The 11921-nt window shown below is 38.1% G+C and overlaps 1 protein-coding gene across 1 annotated transcript in view; it reads right to left on the bottom strand.

Moving 5' to 3' along the window:
* Window positions 1–91: 91 nt before the first annotated feature.
* LMBRD2 (LMBR1 domain containing 2) overlaps window positions 92–11921 on the bottom strand; it is a 33000-nt gene continuing 21170 nt past the window's right edge. Inside the window, exons 15-18 of the mRNA XM_041419354.1 lie at window positions 11215–11306; window positions 10415–10517; window positions 9117–9246; window positions 92–6638 (exon numbers count right to left, since the gene is read on the bottom strand). Of these exons, the coding sequence (XP_041275288.1) occupies window positions 6578–6638; window positions 9117–9246; window positions 10415–10517; window positions 11215–11306 (386 nt within the window). The 3' untranslated portion in view covers window positions 92–6577. The remainder of the gene's footprint in view (window positions 6639–9116; window positions 9247–10414; window positions 10518–11214; window positions 11307–11921) is intronic.

Genomic DNA, 11921 nt, shown 5'->3' with positions numbered 1-11921 from the left:
CTGGAAAAAAGAAATAGGTCAATTTTCTCTAAAAGAGTACTTTCAAAAACACCTCAGAGAAGTATGAATATCTAAAATACACCAGGGAAAATGTATTGCAGAAATTATTTATTTCATGCCAATTTAAGTATTTGACTCTATATATTGTAACACACATTTCAAAAATATAATCCAATACAACAGTAATTCAGAACACTACAGAGAAAAATGTTTAACTCTGAATTTCAAAACAAGGTATTTATGCATACATACTCGTATCATAAGGCAAAAGAAGATAGTCTATCCATAAGCAGCACTCCTACAGCCTATCTTGATATACACTGGAGAATGGAGGTCTATTACTAAACCTATACTTACAAATGAATTCCCTTATCTTCCAGATACTTCTACAGAAACACAATGTATTTCTATTGAAAATAATTAATTTCTACAGTGATAGCTAAGGTATCATTCTGAAACTACTAGTTCACAGGAATGTCAAATATAACAACATTATCCTGAGAAAATAACTGAAGTTGCATACTAAAACACACACATGCACACAAAAGCATGCTGAGGATTTTGTTCCAATGCATTCTAAGAGAAACAAAGAATAAACCTGATTTGGCTTATGATATGACTCAAACAGAGGATACCAAATATAATGCAATAAAATCAACAACAGCAATTAATGTATTTAAAAGGGATCTAGTTCAACGTGCCTTTTTTTTTTTTTTTTTTGCTAGGAATGCTGAATTTCTGTTAACATAATCAAATGGTGTAGGAGTGTCTCTGCTTCAGATTAGACTACTTAATTAGAGGCACAGCTAGTATTAGGTGACTGCCATGAAGCAGCACATATTCCTGCAGAGCCCATTAGGGAAAAGGAATGTAAAAGTTTCAGAAAGTTTACAAGATCCACAACTAAGCTGCTCTAAAAAAAGTAACAATTTTTTTAATTTCAAAGAAAAATTAAAAAGCTAGGACACGATATATCCCCTTAGTAGTGTTATTGTTAATAATTAAGATGCACCTATATGTCTGTAATGAACCAGTCAGATTTTTTAAGAAGCTTCACAGAAAGTTTTCCTTCATAAAGTGTTCTCTATTTGGTATTATGAATGCCCCACAGAATTCAAGTAATTAAAGCAATAATGAAAACTGAAATTAAATGGAGTATTTTTCACATAATATTTACAGTATTCCACGACAAATTTAATAAAATACAAATTACCATAATCATAGAAAATCATAGTAATAATTTTTAAATATTTCCTATGTAAAAACCATTGTTCATGTTGTATTTTAAAATAGCATGAATAAATATTGAAAAGGCAGCAGCTTTCCACCATTCCTGTTAATACTGTTAATGACTACTTTACAAGTGCTTGATTGCAAAATAAAGTCAGATTACATACCATCATTTTTCCAGTAGTATAGTTTATAGAAGCATAAAGTTTATTTTTTTCTTAACACTTTACTGTAGTTAAATAAGAAGCTATGTCGTCCTTTGCCCAAAGCAAACTATCACTATGAGCACAGATTAGAAGTTACACACCTTTTACCTTCCCTTATAAAAACACTGCCTCACTTCACAGCTGAGAGATGCACCCCTCCTTAGCTGAGTAGGGCACATATTTCCCAGTATACATATCAAAATATATATTAAGAAAAAGAGAACTACTAATCTAGTAGGAGTAATAAGTTTGACTACAGCTTTTTGCCTACCCATACTTTTTAAGAATTCCAACACTGATTAGGTACTGTTTTCACACTGCTTTTTGAAGTTCATTGTGACTTGCACACATTATTTTACTCAGTTAAATCTTTGACAGGAAGACATTCAAACATTTGTACTTAACTTGGGTGGGATTTTTCATGTTTTGGTGTTCACTGACAGAGAGAAAACTGCAGAAATGATGGCAAGAAGTAAACACTAACTGCTCAGTAATTCAGGAAGTGAAACAATAAAGAAATATATAATTGACATTCTTTAGCAGCAAATAAGTATGACTCTATATATACACTGACAGAAAAATACATTAACACTCAGTTTCCAAAAGCACAGTTTGCAAGGAAAGTGTATTTAAAATCACCTAATTTGGAACATCAGAAGTGATGCAAGAACATTGTTAGTCTAGAGTACAGTCACTGCTTAAACATTTAGCTGCAGGGCTACTCGGACTGGAGCTGTAGCAGGGAAGAACCCATCAAGGGTTGCCACAAGCTGTCTGAGAAGCACCATGGAATCCCAGAACGGTTTGGGTTGGAAGGGATCTGTAAAGGCCACCTAGTCCAATGCTCCTGCAACCAGCCAGCACATCGTCAACTAGAACTGAGTGCTCAGAGCCATGTCCAGGCTGGGCTTGAACGGTTCCAGGGACAGGGCATCAACAGCTCTCTGGAGTGGGGTAAATCCTTAGGGACACAACCCCCAGCCAAGTTCTGCATTTTTTTGTTCTAGCAGTAACCAAACTTGTTTGAAACTAGCTCAAGTGAACAGCAAATGTTATTCTTCTACAGTTGTACACCATATTTCTTTATTGAAAGCATTCCAGATTCAGTCATATGAACCCATAATGAATTTTCAAAACATACATTAAATTAGCCAATAAACAGCATGTAACTAGAGCCTGGATAACTCCTATGGAAAAAAACTTGATTTCACTTATCAACTCCTTGTTTAACTGAGCAGCATCCAGGGACTATGTGACAGCAGGCATTGCCAAGCATGATACAGAGAATTCTTTAGAGCTTTTCAGAGCTCAAAAAGCAGCCATTGGTTCTCCCTTACTCCACTGCAACATCAAAAATGTTCAGCTCAGAATGTCTATGTTAGAATCTGAAATCCCACAGCCATTAATTTATACAGTTAACTCTTCAAATTACTGTATTCCAATGAAATCTGCACTAGGGACTAGTTACCTGTTGTATATAAAATCTTGACCATGTTTCCCCTGAAAATTCTGTTTGCAGACATTTCACTGAGAGGGGGAAATAAACAGGCCCCAAGAAGGCTCAATCCCATTGTCTAGTCACCAGGAAGTAGGTAAGGTTATTTCACAGATTTTCAGAAAACAAGACTCTCCTTCTAATAGTTTTTCTACTGGCTCTGAATTAGATCCCTTTGAAGTGACATCTCAAGAGTTCAACAAAGAGTTTGAATTTTATTTCTGCCAAAGATTTTTATAAACAAATCGCTGATCCAAATTTTTAAAAAAGACATATAGAGTCTAAGAACGTTCATGTGGATGGGTGTCCAAGAACATATACAACACCTTTCATACAAGGATGAATTCAAGATAGCACTACTAAGTAGTTAAAAAAGAAATTAAATAGGTGCTACCATAGAATTCCTAAAGAAATATCTGAATAAAGAGACTAATCTTCTCAACTTCCAGTCCCAGTAAGATTCAAGCCTAAGACTTGGAACAAGCTTTTACAAACACTAAAAAGTGACCTCATATGAGTAGTCTGGAAATTGCATGAGCTTGAATGCCTGTGGGTATGGCTGACATTCACTGTATTCACCTAAGAACAAAACTGACAATTATTGTATGTCTGCTAATTTATTAATATAATTATTTCTATACAAATAAAGATTTTTTTTCTCCTTCATAGTAACAATTCAGTGTTTCAAAACAGGCAGATCAATGTATTACAAATACCACTACTGTTACAACACATGTACTAAAATCACAGGAGGTAGAGTTAGATCCCCATTAACAATTACTTGAGAAAACACAGACTATTTTAAAAAATTCCTAGAATATGTCATTCATGAAAACTTACTTTTCATAATAACTCATTCCTAGCTGCTTTAAGGGATGTGTTTTTTAAGCATGATAAAAAATGTATGATAAAAACATGTTTTCTTTTAGTTTTCAACATAACTTTGCAATAAGCACATAAGAAAGCTCCCAAGTGGTAAAGATTTCAGAGAAACTGGAAAAAAAAGCAACATTTTAAATTATTCAAATTACCAAAGTTATCATTAATTTGACCACATCTTTTACCTTATGATTATATCTTAAAATTCATACAACTAACTATGATTTAAAAATATGCCTACACTAATGAAATTAATGTGACGCTTTTTCACACTGTTAATAATTGGCATTTTTGAATGGCGAAGTATTACTCTTTTTGCAACAACCTACTGCAAAATACAGGCACCTTAAAAACTGATACATAATGCAACCAGGGTATTTAGGATATTAGAAGTGTTTACCATTACCTAGTCATGCTATGTATTTCCCTTCTTTTAAAGAAATACTCTACAGTTTGAAGCCGTGCCTGAGGTGCGTGCAAATTATCATATTTCAGTATTTAATTTCATCTTCATAGTATGTTTCTTTTACAGTTACAAAAACACTAGAGTGCCATGATTTTGAATCATTACATCTGTAAAGATCTTAAGCAGACGTATCTTCAATAATGTATTCTTGCTATTGCACATACGCTCATATGACAGTGACGCTCAGGTCCATATTCAATTTCAACTATTTACACATGCTAAAATCATGTATCTGCATATAATGTTGGAAAATAAAAAAAACAGCCTTTTTTAACCAACACGCATCACTCCAAAATTTATACCAAAAAAGATTCATGGAACCACAGAGTAGCAGGATGGAAGGAACCTCAAGAGCTGTCTGTTGACACCAATCTGTGTGGTGCAATTGGTAGTGGAGGGAAGGGAAGCCGTCCAGAAGGACCTGGACAGGTCCTACTTCAGAGGTCGGTCTGTGCAAAGTAAGGACAAGGTCTTACACCTGGGTCATTGCAATCTCAGGCAAAACTTCCAAGTTGGGCAGAGAACAAAATGAGAGCAGCCCTGCCCAGAAGGGCTTGGGGCTGCTGTGGGTGAGAGGCTGCATATGCCCCGGCCATGGCACTGCCAGCCCAGAGAGCCAAACGTGTCCTGGGCTGCATCCAGAGCCCCGTGGGCAGCAGGGCAGGGAGGGGATTCTGTCCCTCTGCTCTGCTGAGACCCACCTGGAGCACTGCATCCAGAGCTGGGCTCCCAGCACGGGAGGGACAGGGACCTGCTGGAGTCAGCCCAGAGGAGGCCTCCAGGTTGGTGAGAGGACTGGAGCACCTCCCTCAATGAAGACCAGCTGAAAAAGTTGGGGCTGCTCAGCCTCGTGAAGAGAAGGTTGAGTGGAGACCTCACAGGAACCTTCCAGTGTCTGAACATGCCTAAAGGGAAGCTGGAGAGGCACTCTATATCAGGAGGCGTATTAATGGGACAAGGGGGGATGTCAGGAAGGATGAAAGTTTGACAAGAAAGTCTCACAAATATGTATGCTTAGCAGAAAGATTTTTGAGTGTAAAAGCTGAGGAAGGAATAGAGATGGAAGCAAGTTTTGATACAGAAGAAAAGAATGGCTGAGCCAATCTTACTAGGTAACCAAGGAGGCAAAGGGTATGTTAATTAGAAGGGGTTTTTATGACTTAGAGCAAAGGATAAATCTACCTCAAACAAGATGATGTTTTTACCAAGCAGAAAGACAGCACAGGCAAACAAGTCAGCAAATGTTGCAAGTAGCAAAAAGGCCTCAGAATTTTCCACTGCAAGAAAACTGAAAAAGAACTTCTAACTTAAACTGTAATGTAATAAAACTTTTAGTGACTGGAGAATAGTGACATGAATATGGTAATTACAGTAGGATAGGTTATAGATAAAAGTTAAGGTATAGATTGGTTCTACTCTATTAAGATGCTCAGCAAAGAAAAGTATATAATACATTTGCAACCTAAGCTAAGGGTCTCCAGGCCTGCCTGCAGCTGCAGCTGACAGCCGTAGGCACAGGCTCTGTCGCCCACGACCCTGGACTGCTGTAACATCTTGGATGTAATAAACTGCATTTGGAAGAGCTGCCTGGAGTTCCACATCTCTCATTTAGGCTCTTAGGGAAATGGGTGAAAATTGGAAGAGGACAGATTTAGATTAGATATGTTAAGAAATTCTTTATTGTAAGGGTGGTGAGGTACTGGCACAGCTTGCCACACAGAACTTGTGGATGCCCCATTCGTGGGTGTGTTCAAGGCCAGGCTGGATGGAGGGCTGAGCAACACCGGAAGGTGTCCCTGCCCATGGCAGAGGGACTTGAAATTAGATGATCTTTAAGGTTCCTTCCAACCCAAACCATTCTGTGACTATGATTTTACAGTCCAACCTTTCTCAGCAAAAGCACAGATGAAATAACTGCACTTTGGATGCATCAGTATGCTCTCACAGCATTGGTTAAAATACAAAATTAAAAATTCAAAAAAATCTCTTCCCCAAACTTAGAGTGTTACAGTTCAAGTTGAGCCCTAGGTATATTTATGAGTTTACCATCTATTAACTTTAAATCGTTTTCTCCTTTTGGTCATGACACAAAAGCCCACACTGATGCACAACAGTATCTACAACAGCAGAAGCATATTCACAAGTGGTGAAGTTATCATACACGTGCATTTCCAAAAGAGTTGTTCCTTCATATTTTTTTAAAGAGTCTTTGATGGTTCAGTGATATATCGTAAATACAGTATATTCCAAGCAATGAGTAGGATCTAGATTTCCAATGAATTTTCTTTAGCTTTGATGAGCTTAGACATCATCAAATATTTTGCTTCGGGACATTGACAGGTATCTTCCACCAGGCTGGTACCTGCAGAATCAATTTCAGAAGTGAAAAAGTGTCACACGAAATAGAAAAATAAAGACCCATTAACTCATCTAACTCTCTTTGCAATCTTACTCCTTAACTCCAGTGAATGATGAATTTGATGTTCTACTGAATTAGTTTCCATGAAAATTTGAAAGACAGTCATTAAATTACTCCTCATGTGACCAAGAGAGAGTTATATGAATACTGAAAGTCTTAAAGAACTACATTTCCTGAAACAAAGGAAAGAAGTTGGATGTTTTGGTTGAACAGGACCTTTTTTGAAAACCCCAACCACACCAACTAAACAAACAAACAAAAACCCGAAACACAATAAACCTAAACAAACAATGGCACTCATAAAGTAGCTGTGGGTGCTTAACAGTACATCTCATGGGGTATTCTTAGAAGAAATACAGTATCAAAGATAATGTCTGCATCAAACAAATACCTGCATGCTAACTGGTAAAAGAGAAACTTCACAAATTGTTGATCAAAGATATTTTAGAAACACTTTAAAGACACAAATAAAGCCCAACACAGGCACAATGAAGCTCCTCACTGTAGTATTTAGTAAAATCTGAATGAACACAAAGCCAGAACCTGGTGTCCTAACTGTCTTTATCAAAAATCTTCTATTTACTGCAGGAGCTCTAGTTTTGAAAACCAATGTTACATAAGCTACTTGTAAATTAAATGGAATTCCATATGCAATTACTCTTGACTTATTAGTTCCATGAAATGAAATGAAGGTTACTGGGCGAATCTCAACTAAGCTTTGAAGCTCCTGATTTTTTTTTTTAAAGAAGAAGTTTAGAATGTTCCACTTTGCAAAGCAAGCAGAGATTCCCAGAGACTTCCTTGTGCTTGAAAAGTATTTGCTCCAGAATAATTACATATGCATACTCCTGTTTTTAGTAGACAATCCCTTTGACACTGCACGGAAGCCAACTGCTGACAGGAATTCTAGGGTAGTTCCTCTTTATAAACTTTTGTGTTTAAAAACCGGCAAGTGTTCAAATGTGGTGATATGAGACTAAACCAGTTGTCTGAATCAACCTGTGAAAGCTGGCAGTGCCATTTCACAGCATTCTTTACATGTTTCTGAGCTGGCATTTGCTTATTGACATTATAGATAGAAGTCCACTGAACAAAGACTTTCTGTGACTCTTTTTGATGGGGGTAAAATAGTTTTAGCTGAAAAACAACAAATTAGAAGTTTTTATATGTGAATTTTGAACTATTTTTCATTTCTACACTATAACCACCCCTCAAAAAAAAAAAAAAAGCACCCATACAATGTATTACTTGTTTCTTAAATATAAGCAGAGCTTAGCAGTTACATAAGGTGCTCTGTGACTGAGGAAATTTGATGTTGCAGTCACAACCACAGAATCACAAAATTCTCTGCTACAGACAGAGCTACAGAGTGCTATATCAACTATGTACTCTGTTCAGGAAGTTCAGATTTTAATTTACTTCAGTAGTTCCAAGATCTGATACCCAGCTGTATTCCTGCAGCAGATCCTGTAACATTCAGTTTTCTTTCCTACAGCCTTTTCATAATGAATTTTATACTGGGAAATCAAGAGAGCTTTCTCCAGCTGAGCTTTGTAGGAAATCCGGGAAAACCTTACACTGTACATCTGTTTGTTGAGGCATACACCTAGACCTGGCAGCTCGGTGTGCAGCTGCAGGTTGTGCCCTGGATGTCAGGAAATGGGAGCCCCAGGCAAGGTGCCATGAACAACAAAGAAAGGGCACAGGGAACTTTGTCCCTGCCGCTGGACTGGATACTCCGAGACCGTGCAGGAGCGACAGGCTCAGCTGGAAGAGTCTGGATTACAGTGCACGTGGGCTGTGAGGTGTAAAAGCTCAGGGATTCTTTTGTTTGGGGTTCCTCCCCAAAGGCACCAATTTGAGCTGTTATACTGTCACGTCACTGTGATTAGAGGAACCAGATATCTGCGACTTTGCTATGGGAAACCTGCGGTCAAGCTGGAAAGGCAAAATTTTCTGACTGTGAGAGTGGGGTGAGTAGGGAGGGAAAGGGGGATTGGGTCTCCCTGGGTCCTTGGAGCTGCCTGTGGTGAAGGGGATTCAGTCCCAGCAGTGAAAGCCTGGGGTGGCACAAGTGTGACCCCCCCCAGACTGTGCCATGAATGGTCACACTGGGATGTTTCCTTAAGATGCATGTCATTCGCTAGTTTTGTATGCAGTGGTTTTCAAATTGTTCCATATATAACGTTATATCCAGCTCAAATCTTACTCTGACATTTCTAAAAAACCTGGAACACATTCAGGTTTTAATAGGTTTTAAAATTATTTCCTTATTACAGGGGAAAAGGAAGAAAGGAAAAAAATTAGATGAAATTATAAACTTCATTTACAAAATTCTTATTATGAAACATTTGATACAGCTGTCATAGGTCAGAAAACAGTAGAAACCTTTAACTGGAAATTACAGAGACTATTCCTCACCTCCCCGCGTCCGATTCAAGGGGGTCGTCATTAACCGAGTCTGCATTAAAATCCAAAGGTTCTGCATCCTGAAGGAGTTCTATTCTATCTCTTTCAGTCCTACCATTTGAACGGGTATACTTTGATAGTGCTGGAAAGTGAGAGGAGTGAAAGACACTTATTTGCTTTGTGAACAGCCTGGAGGGTATGGAGACATCAAATTTTAAAAACCATTATGAATAAAAAAGCAATCTCATCCACAGCAAAAGTGCAATGATTTAGAGTAAATTTAATAATAGACTAAACTTGCTCAAACTTGTAGTATTTCAATTTTGTATCTCCAAAGAAATGCAACTACAACTTTTGCCCCTCCAAGAGGTTGAGATCTACCTTGCAAAGAATCAAGAAAAATAAGAAACCACTGGCAAGCATTACTTTAAAATCATCCATTCATCCTCCCAGCTTCATGCTTTAACTAAGCTGTTCAGACCATTTTTTTGATTTTTTAAAAAACAAAAACAAACAAACAATCTCATGAGTTGTTTTGCAGTTTACTCTGTGACCTTCACTACGTCAGTACCTATGTCTTGTTTTAGAGCTGGAATGCTACATAATCACATGATGAATTAGAATGCAACTGCAGTTAGTCTACCACTAAAAATTTGCAACTTTGTACAGAGGAGAGAGAAATCTACCAGTGTTTTCTTAAAAGCATATACAAAGCTTCCCTCCTCCCCTTTTCCCTCCTTTTTCTTCAGTTTCATTTTATTTGCTGTTAGCTTACAAGAGCACAAAAAATACAGAAAAAAATATTCACATTCTGACAAACTTTTCTGAAGACTAAAGCATTAAAAAAATAAGTATTTTGCTAATAGGCATTATTAAATGAAGGTATATACACTTATGTGATGTACATTTGTTGGTCATCTGACTGCTCCATTATTCCAGTCTGAGACAGCTCACTTGCAAGCAGAAGAGGTAAATTTTAAGATTTACAACACCCAACTTCAAGATGTATAATGAAGTTTTTTTGTTGACAACTGCTACTCTAATGGCAATCATTATATATCCCATAAGACCAAGTAATTGGTCTGAAGAATAGTAAGAATCTCTGATCCCAACTAGTTGGAGATGGAATGAAATACAGTACTCTTTTGAGTGCCTTAAATGGCAAGGCAATGCTGAGCCACAGAAGTAAACATTATCACCACAGCATCTAAGACAAAAAGAATATTTGAAACTACTTTCACATCCAGTGCTGTGAAGAAAATGTACCGAAACAAAACAAAACGAACTTCCCTCCAACCCACAAAGCTTACGTCTATTGGCATTGGTCTCTGAGAAGCTGGATTCTTTCTGGTCTGTGTGGACAGCTCTGCTTCTGGTGGAATCATCTCTATTTCCATACCGCTCCTTCCATTCCTGGAAAAACACCACCAAGAAAAATGTAAGTTGGGAGGAAAATGGAACACAGTAACTGTTCAGTATCTAAATACAGGAAGAATTTTTGTTTCATTTTAAACTCAAAATGTATTCCTTCACTAAACCAGTTATCATAATTGTTCTTAAGAAAAAGACTTTTATAAAAGAAATTGCATCTCAAATCTGCTCTAGAAGTTCAGCCAGCCGCTCTAAGTTATGGTGGGAACTGCTGCTTTCATTAATCACTACTTCCATCTAGTGGCAAAAAGGAAAAATAACAAGACTCACATAGCACAGATAAATTTGTAGCTTAGTGTCAGGTCATTTCACTGTATATTAAATGTATCATACACTTGCTATTTTGCTTCCCAACAAGTTCAAAGTTTTAAAACTACAAGTCGGAGGGAAAGGATCTGTCCTAGGGTGACGTTATGATGCCTGTATTCCCAACTGTGTGTTCTGTTTATGCTGGATATTATATTCTGTGCTTTCAAGACTGGCCCTGAGAGTGAACGCAGGGAGAAGAAGCACAGAGTTTGTGATCAGCGACTGCACCCACTCCTCCACATTCAGCGGGACTGTGCTGCTCTGTTGTTGAGCAGAACAGGCTCTCCTTTGCTTTTTAGTTAGTTTAGCTGGCTGAGGCAGAGAAGTTCCCTGCACTGCCTTTTTTCCCTTTTCCTGGAACCATTCAAACCTGCTCCAGAGCGGGCCCCGGAGCACCGCGAGCTCGCACCTGTGGCCAGCGGGGCCTGCTCTGGGCAGCGGCCTTTCCCAGCGCCTGCAGGACTGACAGCAGAGCGAACCCCCAGGAGAGACCTTCTGAATTTCTCATCTCCCCAGAGCAGTGGGTGAGTTTTGTCAGCTGGTATTGTTCATTTTGTGTGCTGGGGGGTGCTTTTCCTGTTAAATAAACAGGTTTTTTACACTTCTCTTTGAGGACATTTTTCCCGAACCAGTTGTGGGGAGGGGCCGTGTAGTTTTGCTTTCTGGGGGGGCCCCTTTTGGAGGTTTTCTCCCAAATTTGCCCTAAACCAGGACAGGATCAAAAGAAAGGTCTATGCAGTACTGGCTGTCATCTAGGATTAAATTATACATGACCTTGGAAAACCAAGAGGTTTTAGTCCCAGTACTGTCTTGCATGCATCCTTTCTCTCATCTACCTTTTATTGCGACTTTCTAGCCTAGCTTTTGTTATAAACTAGTGAAAAACTACAGCTTCACAAATCTTTCAATACAATATGCGCAGAAAACATGACTTTAATAAAACATTTTGTTTGTTATTCAGTGGAAACTATTAATTCTGTCTTAAACGTAATTCCCTCCTCTGGCAAAAAATAAAATAGAACCTGTGCCTATGACTTTCCAACCAGCACACAAAACAATAAATTTGGGAGGGGTCCA

Source organism: Onychostruthus taczanowskii, unplaced genomic scaffold, assembly GCF_017590055.1.
Source record: "Onychostruthus taczanowskii isolate IOZ18803 unplaced genomic scaffold, ASM1759005v1 scaffold108, whole genome shotgun sequence".
In the NCBI taxonomy this organism is placed as follows: Eukaryota; Metazoa; Chordata; class Aves; order Passeriformes; family Passeridae; genus Onychostruthus; species Onychostruthus taczanowskii.
The sequence above is the reverse complement of the archived record's forward strand: the minus strand, read 5'-3'. Positions and strand labels throughout refer to the sequence as shown.